General features: G+C 39.4%; 1 protein-coding gene across 8 annotated transcripts in view; it reads left to right on the forward strand.

The window, feature by feature from the left end:
- AOPEP (aminopeptidase O (putative)) overlaps positions 1 to 18,651 on the forward strand; it is a gene marked incomplete at its 3' end in the record, with an annotated part of 188,651 nt that overhangs the window by 156,580 nt on the left and 13,420 nt on the right. For 7 of the 8 annotated variants that reach the window (XR_014592548.1, XM_083884198.1, XM_083884202.1 and 4 more), the window contains one exon: positions 7,974 to 8,090. Coding sequence is in view for 6 of the 8 variants with exons in the window: in XM_083884198.1 (XP_083740324.1) it covers positions 7,974 to 8,090 (117 nt within the window). Of the gene's footprint in view, positions 1 to 7,973; positions 8,091 to 18,651 lie in introns of those variants that run through there. The other variant, XM_083884204.1, reaches the window with a different exon arrangement.

The raw sequence follows: 18,651 nt of genomic DNA on the forward strand, positions 1-18,651 counted from the left end.
AGGAGAGTGTACTGATGAACAAGCTGAGATTTCCCCAAGACCTGACCACACCATAAAAGAGTTGGAAAACCTGTAGTGAATTCCTTGAAGATAACAATCCCAGCTGAAATCTGGGCATTGACTGAGTTTTGTGTTGGTACGTATAGGCAGAAAAAATTTCTGTGCAAGAAGAGGCTAAATGTGTACCACACTTTAAAGGAAAAGGATGATATGTCTTCAAGCTGGCCCTTGCTCAGTTCTATTGCAAGAATATCTAATACTGAAGAGGTATCTTAACTTTCTGGGCTAGTTTTCAGAGATAGGATTTTTTGTTTTCAGTACTGGGCGGTGAGATTACTTGCCCAGTAGTTTGCAGCTTGTCATAGCTTAGAAAAATTAGTTAATTTTCTTTGGCTCTCAGGTTTTTGTCTCTCTTCTTCTAATACTTACAATGAGAAGAATAAATCTCTTTGGGTGCTGGGGCTGTTCTCACTGACAATTGTGGCTCATATTCCATCATTATGCTTCTTCAACTCTTCATTTTTCAGTGTCCGCTGTAGTCTGCCACTTTCTTTTAATACTTCAGAGGACACTTGATAGCCAGTTGGTTTCAGAGGATCTAAATGTTGGTCATTCAAGGTGAGATCATTTGTATTGCCACTGATCAGCTTAAGCACATGATTTGGAGCAGCTGAGACCTGCAGTGTTTTGGATGGACAAATTAGGAGGCAGATACTTGCACTTCAGCATCCACTACAATGTATGTATGAAATTTTTCCATCAGTTACTAAGACTTGGTGGTCTTTTCTTTGAATCCTCTAATAGGTAAGAGTCAGCGAGTCTGGAAAATAAAACAAAAGGTCTCCTTGGCCTTGTTCTTTGTAGTTAGATAAACAGTTTGCTGAACCTGAAGTGCCTCTGTTGAGTGTGCTGTTAGATGAGAAAAGGTGGTCTTTAATGCCAGCTGCTTACAGCTGGCGAGCGCTAACCACAGGGCTGATATTCGATCACCTCCCCACTGCTGGGGACTCCAGAGCTTGAGGGAAGGGATGACTGAAGATCTTGCTGATACCAGCTTCGGCTTTGGTTTGTGTCACAGTAATGTCTGTGTGAATTTGGTTTCCTGTCTCTGCTTTCTCTTGATGTGGCCATTTCGTCTGAAAGCAGGAGCAGCACATCCTGGCAGGGCTGATAATCTGCATAGAATAGAGAATGTGTAGCCTGTTATGCTTAAAAGGGAATTATTATGCTTGAGGGTAAAGTTACAGTGAAATGTTTCTTTGAGAAAGCTAAGAATGAGAAAAGCACTGTATAACCTGACTGAACCTGTAGTGGAAGCCACCTGTTTTTCATTTTGCTGGCTCAGCAGTATGTTAGATCATAAAGGTTTAATAATTTTTGACATCTCAGTGCATTTATGTTAGATTGCAGATGTTGAATTTCTTTAAAAGTGGATCTTCTATCCATTAAGTAAATTATGGGAGAATACTTCACACTAAAGCCTAAGAAAAAAAGTTTGAGTTTATGGACTGGTAAAGTGGCTGGCCTTTTAAAAATATTACCAGTAATGTGTAACCAGAATATCAGACACAGAACATAAAGTAGGGATTTATGTCCTTCATTCAGCAATGTTTTCATATTTGTGGCCAGAATAAATCAAACCTTTGTAGGTATCGGCCTTAAAATTATTCCTGACACAGTTTATCTGCTTTCAAAAAAAACCAACAACCCTTAATTTTGATATTATAAGGAGGAAAGTAACTGGGAACAATATGCCAGTGCAATTGTTTATTAAATAAATTGGTCTCAGTGTAATTTTTATGTTCTACTAGTAAGAAGTAAGTGTAAATGTCCCAGATGTAAATGTCCCAGAAAAAGCATTTTGAAGTCTAACACAACTGAAATGCTGATGAACTTTTTGAAATTATTACTACTTGAAATAAGACTTTTTGAAACAAAGTTCACAGGAATTTATTTTTCATTATAATTAACAGGTGCAATTCCTGTTTTGTGTTTTTAAAATGGATTTTGAAAAATGAGTTCCTGATCATAGAAAGAGCCGTCTGAACAGATACTGAGGAAAACTGCACACAGTGGGAAGACTTATCATACAAGTGCAATTCGTAAGTAGGTGAGAATGTGTTACAGACTGAGATATTTTGCTTTTAAATATAGTGAGAACTAGTTATCTTTCATAAACATTGAAAGGGGAGCTGACTTTTCATCAAGAGAGAAGTCAAACTGGCCCAAATGCAGCTGAACAGGACTTTATTTTTCATTACATGCTTGTGAAATTTTGTTAGCCTCTGGCAAAGATGGGCTTTATTTTGCAAACCAATTTAAAGCATTTTGATGTCAGCTGCCAAATACTTTTTTCTTGCATTTTTGTCGAACAACAGACTAGTTCTTTCAGAGTTTAACTCCCTTTAGTAATGTTTTACACTACACTAGTTAACAACTGTTGGTGTGGACATTTTTTATTGAATTCATGTGTTATTTGATATGAGTACATTTTAGCCCTTGAAAGGGGGTGGCGGTGGGGGGAACATGCCTTGTTTTAATTTAGAAGTCACTGTGCTGATCAGCATCTGAAGAATATTGTTTGAGGTAAACAATGACAAGATGTGATTGAAAACACGGCTGAGTAAACTGTTTTCTTAAATTTTCAAGCTACCAATTTTCTGGACAGTTTGAGGAATGAGGGGTTTTGTTCTACAAAAGTTTTTATTTAGTTGCAGCCTGCAGAAAAGAGCATTCAAGGCGGTGGGGGAGAGTTTATAAAAAGAGATTCATTCAAGGATTTGTTTGACCACTGTGATGTAAAAGTGCAAAGATGGCCTGGACCTATAAATCCTGTCTCCTGGACTAGTAGCATTGCTTTCTTGACTGCATTTATGAGGAAACTGAACAGGCTGCAAAAGGTTGAGTCAGTCTTTCTGGTGGTATTTAAAAAACATGTGGGCTTGGTGCTTAGTGACAGAGTTCAGCAGTCGACATGGCAGTGCTGGGTTACTGGTTGTACTCAATGATATTAGAGGTCTTTTCCAACCCAAATGATTCTGTGATCAAATTTTGTCTGAAGGGAACCATTCACAACTGGAACTATGGGGTGAGGGTTTTCCCTTTCTTTCATAAGAGGGGAGTGGGAAGAAATTTCATTGAACTTGGGAAAATTTTGTAAATATATAGATGAAAATACATTTTGTGGTTTTGGGGGTAGGACACAAAGCTATCTTCCACCAAATACAGGAGAAATACACTATGTCTTAGAAACTTTAAACACTTCTGTGTAATTTTCAGAGATCAAATTGCTTTAATTCTCTATCAAGCTTTGTTTTTCTTGTATTTCAGTTAGTATTTTCCAGTGCACTGTAGTGATTTTTTTTTCCTTTTTCCCTCTGTTTTTTTGCTCAGTGTAAACAGTTCCTTGCTGTGGTTACACAGACAAATATAGCAGAGAACCCTTTTCTTGGAGAAGATTCTCCCTGTGCATTTTTTAACCATTTTTGGGAAGAATTGATCTATGTGTACATGTAAGAGAGAGAGGCAGTAGCTGTAAATTGAAGTGACATCATATATATTACTCCCATTGATCCACTTTTAGACTAGAGCCAGGATAAAAGGAAATGGCATCAGGGAGGAAGTATGGTCACTTAGGCACAGATCCCAGTGTGATAATGGAGTAATAATAGAAATCACGCCACTGTCAATCGGTTGCTGCATTAGTCGGAGGCAGATTTCCCCTCCAAGGAGGCTTTCAATGACTTCATTCAAGTGCAGGCAGGAGCAAATTGGATATTCAACATACCAGCTGTACAACTTTAGTGATTTGTGTCCTGGCAGAGGAGTGCAGTGCAAGTGCTGGTGCTGTGGATACTCAAGTAGATATATCTGTGTCACATTTCATGACTGTGAAAGGTCAGTAGTCAAATGTTTCAGTGGCAATTTTTTTCCTAGTGTAACGGGTGAATCTGGCATTTGTTGCATTTGTTAATGTAGGAATTGATAAATACGCTCTTTTGCGTGGGTGGTCTGTTGGGATGTGAGGTCGATGACCTCTAGGGCTGCTATACCAGATCTCTGAAGAAGAAAGATTTGTTTTCTTTGTGCTTTTTACAGATTAGGGATTGTACCTTGAAAATTCATAGTTTTGTTCAAAGATTATTTGTAGAAAACCTTTCAAACCTACTAATGTATTAAGAAACTCTTGGAACATAGTATGATGGCTTAAGTGTTTTGTGTACTGATATTAATAAAATACAAAGTACACTTTTCTTACTTCTAAGAGATGTAGTATACAGTCAATCTCAGTTGTATTTTCAATTTGTTCATGTTTTCTTTAATTCTTTCATCTTGTTTTTTTTCAAATCCAGATCCAGTTGTGATATTCACTATCATTTACAGTTTTTTTTAAGGGTAATAGCCTTGTTACTTAAACTTTAAAGCCACAACATCAGGTAACTTAGGGGAAGCAGGGAACAAATGGTTGTTTAGTGGCAGGACAAAAACTCTTTCAAAAGGCTGAAGAGATTTTACAGTCTTAAGGGCAAGATAATATATATACAGTGCTGGGATACAGCTTTATAGAGGGGATGATGTTTAATTACATGGGACATGACGGAAAACCTCTAATGTTCTTTTCATTTATTTATTCATTTATTTCTTTTTTCTAGTGTCCATAGTCATGGCTAGGCAAGGGCCAGCCCTAAGAAAAGTGGTATGATTTCCATGCAGCAGGCATTGACTGGGACAGGAACTATCTACTTTACAGTATAAATAGATGCTGTTGCAGCAATCATTGACGTAATGAAAACTATTTCTTGATCCTCACCACATTTCCTGATCGAAGCGATCTGCTTTCATGATTGCATGATTTCATGATTTCATTGCATATTTGAACATTTTGATTGAGCATTCTCTATTATAGTTCAGAGTATAAAATTTTATTTTATTTTATTTTATTTTATTTTATTTTATTTTATTTTATTTTATTTTATTTTATTTTATTTTATTTTATTTTATTTTATTTTATTTTATTTTTGGGGAACACTGTAATTTTGCATTTAGGGTGTTATGGTTGTTTTCTGAATGTTTTCTACCTGAAGACACAGCTTGAGACTGTGACAATTATCTTGCTGTAACTTGCTGTATCTGTGTTGTGGACTTTTCTGTGGGTATTAGAAATTCGATATGCATTCATATTCAGAATAGGAATTGTAAAGGGAAGTGGTTGTAAAGTGCTTGAAAAGAAATTTGCATTTAGGTCTCTGCAGTATTTAGGTTTAGATAGAATTGGAGGCAAGGGCCTCTTGTATTAAACATAAAGCAAACAAATTGAAAATTAACAACATGCTCCCCAAATAATTCTCCTGGTATGAAAGATGGAAAGTAACAGGTGGACAGGACAAATAAGGATGGTGGTGGGAAAACAAAAAAACAGTGAGAATGCGGTGTCTGGCAGAAAATTCAAGTGCAATTTTTGGAAGCTTGTTTATAGCCTTTAAAAGACGGCTTTGGTGAGAATGATACTCATATCGTTGTGTTTGGGGAAAGAAAATGTCAGCACCGCCCCTGCATGAATTTTGTAGCAGCCTCTGTCATGAAACTCTAGTCGAATTTTCTGTCTCTTGGCCTAAGATAGAGTTTTTAAGCAGAGTCTCTGTTATGGAAAGGGTAAGAGTGTAGATGAGAACGTTCCTCCTTTTGTGTTAGAAACAGTCGGGGAACAAAGTGTAATAGCTGCGCCCACTAGTGCCGCTGCGGGGAGAGAGAGCTCTGCCCGCGCCCGCCCTCGCTGCCGGGGCTCGCTGACTCCTGCCTTGGACTGTAATCCGTGAGCTGGAAACTGGCATCTAAAGTATCATCTTGGGCAGCTGGAACGTGGGAAGATAGCAGAAGCCATGGCCTCGTGCATAGAATTGTAGAAGATGCAGAGTTTGAAGGGGCCTACAAGGATCATCGAGTCCAACTCCTGGTCTTGTACAAGACACTTCAAAAATCACACCATATGCCTCACAGCATTGTCCAAACACTTAGTGAACTCTTGGTTTTGTTTATTTGTTTGTTTTATTGGGAAGTTATTTGTTTGTTTTACTGACTCTCAAATCTAAATTGATGGGAGTTCTTTTGTAATTCTGTAAATACGGTAATTCTGAAAATACTTCAGCCATGATGCAGCACTGGACAGACATAAATTAAGGGCATGGCTGCTGCTCTGCTGCTTTTCTGTTGTTGCTTTAATGAGATTCTGTAATGCTACCTTAAACAATTGCCTCCTGTGTGTGAATCTGTATAGCAATTATACTGGAAATATATTATAAAAAACTCAGCTGTTCTGTGCCTACGTATTCAAGCAGCTGTTCTATAGTTTCTACAAATTAAGTATTGTTCTTTTGTCTTTTTAGTTAGCAGGGAAATTTTTCTAAATCAGAAGCTACCTTTCTTTGTGGGGTGTTCTGTAACATTTTCTATTTCATTAGTGTTCAGCATTAATTCTGTTTCCAAGTAGAGCTACTTCCCAGAAGCTTTCTCTGTTTTATTTTTTAACTTGTCTCATCAACCCCCAGCAGCTGCTGTTGGACTCCGTAATAAGCATTTAAGCTGCCATTTTAGAAGTTGTCCTGAAATTAAATATTCAATATTTTTTAAAATATCTGACCACTTTTAATGATACCATTTGATTGGCAGGCTTTGATATTCCTTACAAAAATGTTCCACTAAGAGCTAGTAATATGTGATGAATTTTCAGTCTTCAGAAATACAACTAACTTTACTAATAAAAGAATGTAAGGAAATGAAAATGCAAAGAAACCAAATTACCATACTACAGATGTCTTTTCCTCTTTATTCTGATTTAAGTACTAATCAGCCTAAAAAGGAAGAAAATGTCATGTTGTTAATGTAGATATTTTACAGATTAAGACTTATTAGAAGATCCTTGATATCTTCATAGACTTGCTGTCAGAGATCAGAAATCCAGTCTTGTTCAGTCCACATAAGCAGCTCTGGCTGTGGGATGGGTTGTTGGAAGAGGCATTTCCTATAGCATTTGTATGCAAAACCTTTACTGACAATCTTCCCCCTTTTTCCCCTGGTGCCCTGCAAAGATGATAGTGGGGAAAGTTTTGGGGCAGATAGCAAACTTCTGACTGATCACCTTGGAGCCTGAATTTCCAATAGATGTTTCCTGGCAGTTGGTGCTATTTCTCCCTGAGGTCTGTTTGAATTATTTATTTGTTCATCCAATAAGCCTATTAAACAGAGCACTTAAGCACTGGCTACAATGGACTTGTGCTTTTTTTTTTTTTAGGCTACATTAGATTCCAGTTCAAAATTACATGTTCTGAAGTCAAGCAACTAACTATTGAGTATATATCCATGTATAGATGCTATACCATGTGTGCCACAAACACAACATTCATGCATATTTCCCATGAAAGGATAGATGGTTTGTGACTCATTGCACTAAAATATGCCTCAAAATGTGTCTTAACAACAATTGTTTGGTGGCTCACTTATTTGTGTTGTGTCTCTTTGTTCACTATAAACATACCATGCAAATGCTTATATATCAGATAAAAATGCCACTCCAGAAAATTATATGTTTATATGCTTTGTTGATTCCTTAAATTATGCACTGTAAATTATTATCTTTTTATTTCTTCCAAACCCCCAAAAAATAGAATTACTTACTATACACTCCATAAAAATCTTACTTATTATAGTTCAATAAAATAAGGATGTTTTAGATCTGACCTAACCATAGCAATGGAAACCATGGAAAATGAGTCCTAATTTCCCCAGCACAGTCTTTCAGAACATGGACACATAAACCCTGAGGTTTTTCAGAAACCAGCTAGAGGTCCAAGCTGTATTTCAAGCATGTGGTGGAAATACACAGGTTATCACAATTTTGTCCTCTTTGGTTTGGTTCCGTTTACATTGCTCAGCCAGTAGAGATCTTCAGTCACATGTGAGATTTATTTTTCTTTTAGCTTCTCCCTGATCAACTGGTCTTACTTCTGGAGTCCCTCTTGGAGGAGAAGACATTGTGTCCTAGAATTTTGCAATACTTGGAGAGAACGTACCAGCTCCGGGAGCAAGATGCTGAGGTATGTCACTTAATCTCCCTAACATACCCTGCTGTGTTACTGACTAGGAATGACAGTGTTCCACTAGGAACCAGGCTCACTGCAGTTCTTTTTTACCATGTCTGAATCTGAAATTGGATGCTCTTAACTCCAGTACTGTTGCATCTTCATGTGCTATCGTGACTCAGTGTGTTTTGTGTATTTCTCGTGATTTCTGTGTGTTTTGTGTAGGTTCAGGTGTGTTTTGCGTACTGTGGTAGTAAAGAACAGCGCAACCCAGATGTCCAAACTACTTTATGTGTACCTTAGGCAGCACATTTGTTCAAGTGTTAAATTTTTCACTCTGTTTTTCTGTGTAGTGGAGACCAGTTTGTTTTCATTTTGATATTGTCTCCAAATGTAATCATGTCTGTTACAGTCTAAAATTATTCTTCCCCATTGTCAGCTGGTATTGTTCTTCTTTGCATGCTACAAAGTCTCACACAGGATTTAGGAAAGTTAGCTTTCCAGACAGACTATGTTGTTTTCTGGTTTGGGGCCTTAATTTAGTGTTTTTTACAGTTGCTTCTAGTAAATGCCAGTGGCATTAATCGCTGCTGAGGAAAACACTGTTTTTAATGATATTGTAAAAGGTAGCATCCCTTCTCTAAAGTGCTTTGGGAGGCAAACCAGTAAATATTTATTACCACATGTAGAGAGGACTCTTTTAAGTCCCTTGGTTTTCCCAAGCTGGGAGAGTTCTGACAATTAAGGCAGCAGGAGTGGCTGAAAGCACTTTTGCAATGAGCCTTTGCTTCAAGTACAATAATATTCAGGAGGGGAGGTAAGTGCAATCAGTGATGAAAATAAAGGATGTGTAGAAATAGATGTATGAGAGAGAGAGAGAGAGAGAGAGAGAGAGAGAGTGTGTGTGTGTGCGTGTGTGTGTGTGTGTGTATGTATGTATAAAACAAGGCTTAATTATGATGTAACATACAACCAAGCCATTGCGCAATGAAGGAATATGGTGAACTTAACATTTGGCTCCTGTTTGTTTAAAAACTACCTTGCAGAAGGTTGCAGAAACCCAGCGTATCTGACTTACACTGTTGTGGTTGGAACTTCATGGAAATTATTAGAATTGAAGAAGAGAGCAAAAAATCTATTTTGTTACTCTTATGGTGAAGTTGCTGAATGGGTGCTTGGAAAGACTTGGAAATCCAAACCTTAATGTAAAGATTGATAGAACAGATGTCTACCTTTTTCTCAGGAAAAAACAAACAAACAAACAAAAAACCCCCAGCATTTAAATTACTGTTTTCTGCACTTTTTTACTTTTTGTTGATACAGTTTGCAGAATGCCAGATTTGTTTTTAATTAGTACTTAAACCAAAATTTCTATTTATAGGTATTAGAATATATTTTAATCACATTTGAATACCAGTGAAATGTCAGTGGTTCTATTATGGGAAGAGGAATTAACAGGGAGATAGATCAAAGCAATAGCTGTGTTGTTGCTGTTTCATGCCTGTGAATTGTAAGCAGCAGGCCACAAGCTTCAGTTTCTCAGGTTTTTCCTTTGTCTTCACTGTCATGCTTTCTTTTTTCCTTGCAGTAAAAGTACACAAACAATCTATCAGAATTTTTTTGTGACAAAACTCCACAAACCCACAAGATTAGGACCTCTATGAAATGAGCTCACTCTCCATTTTATTTTACAAGGTGAAACCAAGGGCTTAGCAGACAACTCACTTAGAAGTACAACTAAGATAACATTACCATTAGTGTTTTACCAGTCATCAGATCCCAGACGCCTGCAGTCCTTTAAAGAGAACTAGTTCCCATGGCCTCACCTACCTGAGGAACAGATTATTTGTGCCTCATTCTCATGTATGTGTGCAGGGGATTTTTGTTGTTGTGACCCTGGGACAAAGAGCTGCAGTCTGAGCCTGTTCTTGTCTAGATAATAATCCTGTTGTGTTACTGGAGTTCAAATGTTCTCAGTAGCTAAACATCAGAAATAGATTATTAAAAAAGGAAGCATAAAAAACGTGCAGGCAGGCAAATAAAAAGAAGAAAACTGTGCCAGAGGGTTTATTCCAGGATTTTTGGTAGTGAGGTTGTCAGCTGTGTTCCATCCAGCAGAATAAAGTTAAGAAATAAACTTGTTTTCTATTTTTGAAAAGTAGCATTTATATTCACAATCATCTTCTAGTAGGGGTAAGCATAGTGTGAGAGAGTACACCAAGGAGTGTGGCTTTTTCGTATTTTCACAAAGTTTGGTCTTCAGATTTGTACATAATAATTTTGAAGATTATTACTTGGTGTCCTTCTATTGTGCACAAGTACAGCATGAAAAGTCTTTGTTCGTATTTCTTAAAGCTTTTCTGTCTGTATCACTGAAGCATCTTTATTTTGACTTTAAAATTGACCATCTTGTTTTAGTATAGCATTGCACACCTATTGGCATCCACACCTGCCTACAGCAAAGTGCAGGTCTGTCTCCAGCCAGTGAAGCTGCCAGCAGCCCTGTTTGGTACTCCTGACCATTGGTTACCATGTGCACTTCCAGACTTAACAACCTGTGGGCACATGTTGCTTCAGAAAAGAGTAGAGGATTTGCAGCAGGTTATCTGCCTTGTTTTGATTCCTTTGTATCAGTCAGGAGAGGAGAGAGGTCAGAGTCAGCCTCGGCCTGGAATGTAAGGGTTGATCTCTGTTGAAGAGATCTCTTTACCTACTCAGTGTAGTTCCTATCCTCTCTCAAATTAGGTTTCAATGCAGATATGTAGGCTTAGTGTCTATCTCCTTTCTAAGACAAACGTTGATTTGAATACTTCTTTTAATGAACAAAAAATAAATCATAGGTTATGTAACATATTTGTGATTCATAATGCTTAACTTTTAAGCCACAAGAGTCAGAACTGCTGGTGGCTTAATCACATTTCAGACTGGTCTGCCCCTAATCTGGATGCCAAGAGAGGATTGTAGGGCATCTGCCAAACTGCAGAATTTGTGACTCCTTTCCACTTTTTGCAGTCCACTTCTGTAAAAAGTAAGTATTTCGTTTTCCACTTACTCCTCAAACCTTGGAACATCTGAGAAGACACAAAACTACAGGTTTGTTTTCAAAAGATTGAATTCATTGATCTGAGCTATTTGAATTAAGGCATATCCAAGAGATCTTTGTTTTGAAAGCAATGAAGGTTTCAACGTTTAAAACCCTTTTTCCGTTCTTCCCTCTATGCCTTGAGCCCATTGTGGCTCAGACAAGTGGTGTCAGACAAGTGGGAGGCAATTCCATGGAAGAATGATTGTGTCCTCAATTTTCTCTTCCTGTTCCCCGTATCTTGTGCTGCTTCCCACTACATAACAAAATAACTCATGCATAGGCTACATCTCCATGACGTATCACATCTTGCATCCGAGAGAAGCATTATAGAAGCAGGCTGCATTTTGAACATGACAAAGGCCATCTGGAAGTTCAGCTGGCTGAGGAGAAATGGGACATGTTATAAAGCAGCAGCTACAGTTGCCATCAGACAGCATAGTAAGATAATAAAATTTATAGTGGGTCTGGGGTTGGTTTTGTTTTGTTTCTTTCCAAAGTGGCTGTTCTATACAGCTGTTTCATTTGTTCAATATCTCTAGCATGTGGCAGAATGTGGAGAATTGGTCTACAAGTGTTGGGTGGCTAGTGTTTTTTTAAATCTAACCTTGATGACATCTCTTCTGATATGACAGTGCAGTCTTATCTCATTTGAATGAGCTGTTGAGAGAACTTTCATATAAATAAAGTGGAGTCAATCATTTACGAAAGACAACACCGTGAGATCTGAGTTAACACTCAATGAATCTCTTAGCTAGAGGAGTACTCTCATTACTCCCATTATTTCTGTTTTTTATTTGGTCAAAGGCCTGTAACTTGTGGGCACACAGGGTCACAGAATGGCTGAGTAACCTGCAGAATCATGAAAAATATGACAGGAAGAAGATCACAGCCAGTGAAAAAGAACAGTGGGTGTGATGCTTTCAGTCCTATTTAAGACTTGACAATATTTCTGCAAGTGCAAATTGTTGTTGAATTATCTAAGAAGTGGTGATAAAAACTACAGAATGTGGATGAAGCAGAAATATTTATGGTGTATTTCCCCAGATTTTTCACAGTAGAGTTATCTTGCCTTTCCTACTGTAGATATCACTTTTATTTTGCCTGCACAACATATGGAACGTTGCTTTGTTGGTTTTCCTTGTCTCAGCAAGTTGACCGAAATGCTCTTCACTTACATAATGCTTTCCCTGTATTTGGAGTCATAATGTGGTATATTTTGGGGAGAGAAGAGAAACTAGAACTCTTTCTGCAGTAAATGTGAGTTAAATGAGTTAAGATCATAATATCATCAGTCATGTGGGTGGCATAAAGCCATTCTCACACATGTACTTCATTGTGCATGAGAGAATCGCCTGTGAGACCAGGGCTGTAAAGTAGTGGCATCTTATTTCACTGACAGAAATGCAGTCACACTAATAAAAACCATTTAAGGTGCTTGGCATTCTAGAAGTGGTGAGAATTGTGTTAGGACTAAATAACTTTGATTCATTGATCTTTCCTAGCCTGTGAAAAGCTGGCAGATGTGGAAGTACAAATGAATTCTTGTCGTTTCTCGTCTGATGGTGGTTGTGTTGAGCTGAGCACATTCTCAGGTTGCATAATTCAACTGCCCTGCTGATTGTGGGATGGGCATTGTTTGAAGGCACACTTATGGAACAGAGCTCTGTAGGCAACACCATAAAACTGGGTAGGAAAAGAGAACTGCTTGGGAAAGGTCAGTGCACACTTTGAGAAGGCACTTGGTGAGCTTTTCTTTCAGCACAGCCGCTCAGCCAGTCCTCCTTGGGGCAGGGACTCAAAAGCAGTCTCTAATAGAGAGACTGTAATAGAAAGCCTTTCCTCTTTTCATAGAAAAAGGGCTAATTTCGGGATATGTTGTAGGATGTCCTCATTGCTGGTAAATGTGCTGACTGAAGCCACAGCCACTTGCAAAATGTCCTCTGTGATCTTGAAAAATTTTGACTCTTCACTCTTTCATGTTCTTGTTCATGTTGCATCTAAATGCAATTTGCAGGCTCTTTGGCACAGACAGTACTGGTGTTGATATTGGTTAAGATGGTTTTTCAAAAGCGTGCATTTGGAGGAATTGGGTCTTTCTCCCAGTGAAAGGCACTTCGAAAAAGGGTAGCTTCTAGGAACATGGTACTTGTTGCCCAAAGATGAGGTCCAAAATTCAGTGTGAAGCTGAGAAAATTGGAACAAGATGAGAGAAATGCACTTCCAGTGACAGCCATGGGAGTTGTCCCATGAGATTCACTCTGGCTCACATGCCCATTGTGACTGAGTGGATGTATTGAGATGAATTTGTAAGACTGGCTGAAGGATAATTTCAAGTAGCTATAATTTGAGTTTGTTTTGTTTCTACATGCGAAGTAGGGGGGCTTTTCCAGCCACATAAGAACAGAAAATCCCTCCCATCAGCATTAGCTGAAGGGCATGATCAGACCATGAGACTTATGGAGCACTGGAAATAGCTTTGCACCAGTCAGCACTCCTGGTCCCACACCACTCCAGGAGCCGACAGTAACACATTTGTTTCGAGTGATCTCAGTGGCTGCTGGGTCGCATGAGCAGGAGTTTTTGTGCCCTGACTACTGCCATTACTGGTGCTGTTCACATATCACCCCTGATTTTTCTAACCAGTTTTGGACTTAATTTCCTCTGTCGGGCAGCCCAGAAACTTAGCAAGACTTGGAAAGCAGGTGACCTAAAAGATGGTAAGAAGAAATCAAATATGCAATCAGGTTGGCTTGGGAATTTTTTACTGCTTATTCAAAGAATCTGTGAAGGAAGGGATTGGAGATAATTCTATGTTGTCCAGCAAGGAGAACGAAGTGGAGGAGTCCTCTGGGCTTCTGAACTCAGTCCTAAAGGTTTTCTGAATTGGATGCAATTACTTTATATAAAATTTTACTCAGTATTTCTGTGTCAGACAGTACAAGCCCAGTGCTTATACAAACCACCTGCCTTTGTCATGAAATTTAAAAAGTTACTCTGTTGGCATATATATGATAGCACTGGCATAGTGGCCATGACAAGGAGGGGTGGTTTTTAAAATACAAACAAAATCCCCTAGCTATCAGCAGTAGGGATGTTCCTCTGAGGTTTGCTTTTTTTGGGATGTTTTTTGGTTGGCTTATTTTGGTTTTTAATTCTGAAAATATTTTTATTTAAAACAGACTTATTCTGAGACTTCATCCAAATAGCTCATCTAATGCTTCTCATTCTTGTTTAAAGACTCGCTGCAGATGCAGGATATGCCTGAATAGGACCACAGATCTGGAAAAAATATACAGAGCTCTGTGAGGTCTACATACTTCAAGAAGGAGGGCAGTCCAAAGCTGCAGGTTCTGATGTCATTTTTTAACCATACATATATGATTCCACCACTGAGTGGACTTAATGACATGGAGGTAAAGTCTGCTGTCCTGTTTTCAGCTCTTGTGCCACTTGGAGTTGCAGTGTCATGAAGAGGAATTTTTTTGTGTTTCATTGGCGTAAGCATTGTCCTAAGCTATACCTGTCACTGTATTCCAGCAGCAGAGAATAAAAGAAGTGGAGAAGATTACTAAAAAATGTCAAACATAGAGAAAAATAGAAAATAAAATAAATAATATTTTTAAAAGTATAAAATGTTCTCTTTGTAGGAATGAGCGTATTTCTTCCAAGTTTATAAAATCAATGTATTTTTCACTTAAAAAATTTTGCTGGGCATTGAAGAAGGGAGGGTGAGTATCAGAGTGATGTAAAAGGTCATTGTCTTTGGAGTTAAAATCACATATTTAATTATTTTGAAAGTTGGAAATCAGGTTTTTAGCAATGTGAAATTAGAAGGATGTGAGCATGGGCCAAGTAGACTGACTATGGCGTAAGTTACGGAAAAAACAGGCAGCCACGTTGTGTTCATTGCTTGGAATTTGAGTCTTATTTTCATACGGAGTTCCAGATTCTGTCTATGACAGTAATCTTGCCTGGAAATAACAAATATTTTGGCCACAGTAACTGTGGGAGACCAAAGATAAAGGGATTTTTTGCCTCTAGTTACAAGACCGATAAGATAGAAGCAGAGGGATGGAGAGAGGGGCATAGGCAATGGGGATAGCTTACTGTTGCCTTGATACTTAGAGCAGCCTTTCCTTTTGCTGCACAGGAGATATAATTTAATAATAATTGGTAACAGACTGTTGGCGTGCTTGATCTCAGACTCTTCAGGGTTGAATTTCTGCATCAGATGTACATGTTTACGTGCTTTTTTCCACTATGACATTTGGGTTTATAAACCCAGCATCCTTTTATGTGTGTATATAAATAATCTGTGTTGAAACACATATGCAGACACTATATGGGTAAAAATTATAAGCAGACTCTATCTGGAGACAGCCAGTAGAGACAGTGGTAATGGGAAGTGTTTGAATTCCTTGCTATGGTGATGTAAAATAAATTTCTGCTGATTCCAGAGGTACTGTTGGGATAGCACAAGGGGTGACAGCTTCAAACTGAAAGAGGGTAGGTTTACATTAGCTATTAGGAAGAAATTCTTTCCTGTGAGGGTGGTGAAGCACAGATTCCCCAGAGAAGCTGTAGATACCCTACCCCTGGCCATGTTCAAGGCCGGGCTGGATGAAGCTCTGAGCAATTTGGTTTAGTGAAAGCTCTCCCTGCCACTGATGGGCGGGCTGGAACTAGGGGATCTTTAAAGTCTCTTCCAGCCCAACCCATTCTATGTTCTATCATAATCCAGCCATTACTGTAGATAGGTGTTTCAGTAGGGTGTCAGAGGTAATATGGAATATGGGGCTGTATACGAGATGGCAGGTGTGTTGGTGCATTTTGATGAAAGTGTCTCTTTGAATGTGTATCTATGCCGAAGCCAAGCTTACCTTCCTAGGCATGAGGCTTGTCCCTGCAGTACCTCTCTGATATTGGTTATACCTAGGGCTGGAACCTGTCTTCCTTCCCTGCCCCCTGAGGTCCAGGATCTCCTGGCCCCCCAGGACCCTCTCCATATTCACCCTCAGACTGTGTCTTCACACATGCAGCCATCCTTACCAGAGCACCCTGCTGGGGACAGAAGGAGTGAGAATGGAGAGCAAGGTGGCACAAGCATTGCTTCTGTCACCAGCCAGAAGGCAGCCTTGCTCCTGAGAGCTGGCAGCACCACAGCAAAGCAAAGCTCAGCACACATCTCCGGTGAAATTGTTGAAAAGACAGATGGTGACATCTTTTCTGCCATCTTCATCTTGCCGCAAGCTGTGGATGGCACTGGTATTCCAGCATGCTGAGCAGGCAGTACTGAAAATGCAGGCAGAGGGGGAGCATTTGGTTCCACTATAAGTAGTATCTATGTTTCAAATTAAGCCTTATTTTTTAAAACCTTTGTTTTTGAAATTAATTGAGTTCACATGTTGTGTTAAACATTTCCTTACCTTACATACACTATGATACAGGAGCTGCTCTCCCCAGCATGGGAGCAAGTAGCAGCACAAATGTTCATGTGGGGAGAAAAGCCTTCAAGACCCCATGGCAATGTGGCCTCCCAGACAGTGTTGTTGAAGCTGTCACAGTGCTTTGATGCTGGTGGCTTTTTTTCTCATCTAACTGGGTCGTTTAGATTGGGTTCTAATGTTCTCTGGGTCATTTCCCTGTTATCACTTTGTTGGTCGGCTGTAAGGCTAGAGACCATCCTGTTTTGTATCCATCTCCTGTTAGACAGTGTAAGGAGGGGCACACTGAAGAGCATTGAGATGCCTACAGAATTATGCATCCCAGCCAAACCTCTTATTCACAGCGACGGCTTTGGCATCAGAAGAGAGACACAGCCAGTGCCATCTTTGTAAAAGGATTAGACATGGCTTCTTACTCTCTTGCCTTTTCTGACTCTCTTGGAAAAAATTTTTTCTACCAACACAGCTGTCATTGATCACAGATGGGGCCCACGCAGGGAGAAGTGTGTCTGGCTTGTAATTGGGAGCTCTCTACTGTAAGCCTGAAGTGGAGGGGAAAGGGGCATTTGTCTTCTCCAAACAAGTCCTCAGCAGTTGCTGCCTTTCCAAGAGTGAGTCCTGCCCTGAAGTGCTATCTTTGGTTGCAATGCCTTTCTGATCACGGAGAGCTGCAAGGTTGCTCACTGCTCTGCCTGGACGTTCTGAAGTAGTATGTTTTGTGATTCCTGGCTTCTGTTTGGTCAAATAGAAAAGAACTTCTGTGCTGGCTATGGGAAAGATACGTGTTTTGTTTGCAGGTGGAAGTGGAGTCATGTTTACATCCTGTGGAAGTTAATGAGGTAGCTGTTGAGCAAGGCTATGGTCTTGCTTGAGCAAGACTATATAAACTTTGTAACATTGTGTTATGTAGAACTGTGTGAACACTAAAACAGGACCCTATGGTTGGAGGGGAGGAGAAAGGACAGGATGGAAATACATGTCCCTAAATCATATTTATAAATGTGAGAAGGTTCAAGCAGGCACCTGTTGCTGCTTGAGGCTTGCACAGCTGTGGAAGCATGCTGCCTGGCCCGTGGGCACACTAGCAAAGGTACAGGTTCAAATACTGCCAGCTATCCCATAGTCTGCCGTTGACCAAGAAACAGAATTTGCCTTTCAAATCTTGTTTCTGCCACACCTTTCTCTTCTGCTACTAAATACAATTGATGCATGAACTCTACATACAGGAAGGAAGAGATGGGGCTTGCATGTCCTTCTCCCCTGTTGCAAGCACCCTTCATAGTGTGCAATTGCTTGATCTCTGCAGAAATACTAATCAGAAGGAATAAAATAATTAAGAAAGTAGAATATTGCTACCAATATTACCAAAATCTAATGTCTGATATTCTGCTAAAATTAGCTTTTAAGTGACTTCTTAATGACCAGTTCATACTCCAGGTTTGAAATTACTGTAGACCTCTACATAGTCCTCCTCAAAATGACAGACCGTGACAAAGTTTTGGTCTGCCAGCCCATTACTGCCTTAGGGTTTCCTGGATGACCATGAGGGGTTTTTTTTGCTGGAGTGTCAGTGGGCTGAGATAGTCAGACTGTGCTGCACAGCTGGAAAGGAGGTTGTCCAAGGTGGCCGGAATGGCCTGTACAATCTGCCTGTACAACCTGGGGCTACTTATACAATCAGTGACATGGAATGCAGAGCATGGTGGAGCTCCGTAAACTCGATCTGCCTCAGGTCCAGCTACTGAACAGATTGATTCCAGTACTCAAAATACAGCTTGAGTAAGGCTACCAAAAGTAATTTTTAAAATTTGAAATGTTATCATAATTTTGGCCATAGCTCTGGAAAATTAAGGAGTTTATACCAAAACAGAGCTTTGCACTGTAAGAAACAGCATTAACTGAACCTTGATGCCATGAGAGTCTCAGGAAGAAAGATTGCCTTCAAGATTGCTGCTGCTGTGGTGCTGTATCCAGCCTTTGATTTTTTTGGGCTCTGCAGTGCTGTCAGAGCAAGTGCTACAAGACCTGTGAGAAAACTTAGACTATG

This window comes from Zosterops lateralis (assembly GCF_965231275.1).
Source record: "Zosterops lateralis genome assembly, chromosome: Z".
NCBI lineage: Eukaryota > Metazoa > Chordata > Aves > Passeriformes > Zosteropidae > Zosterops > Zosterops lateralis.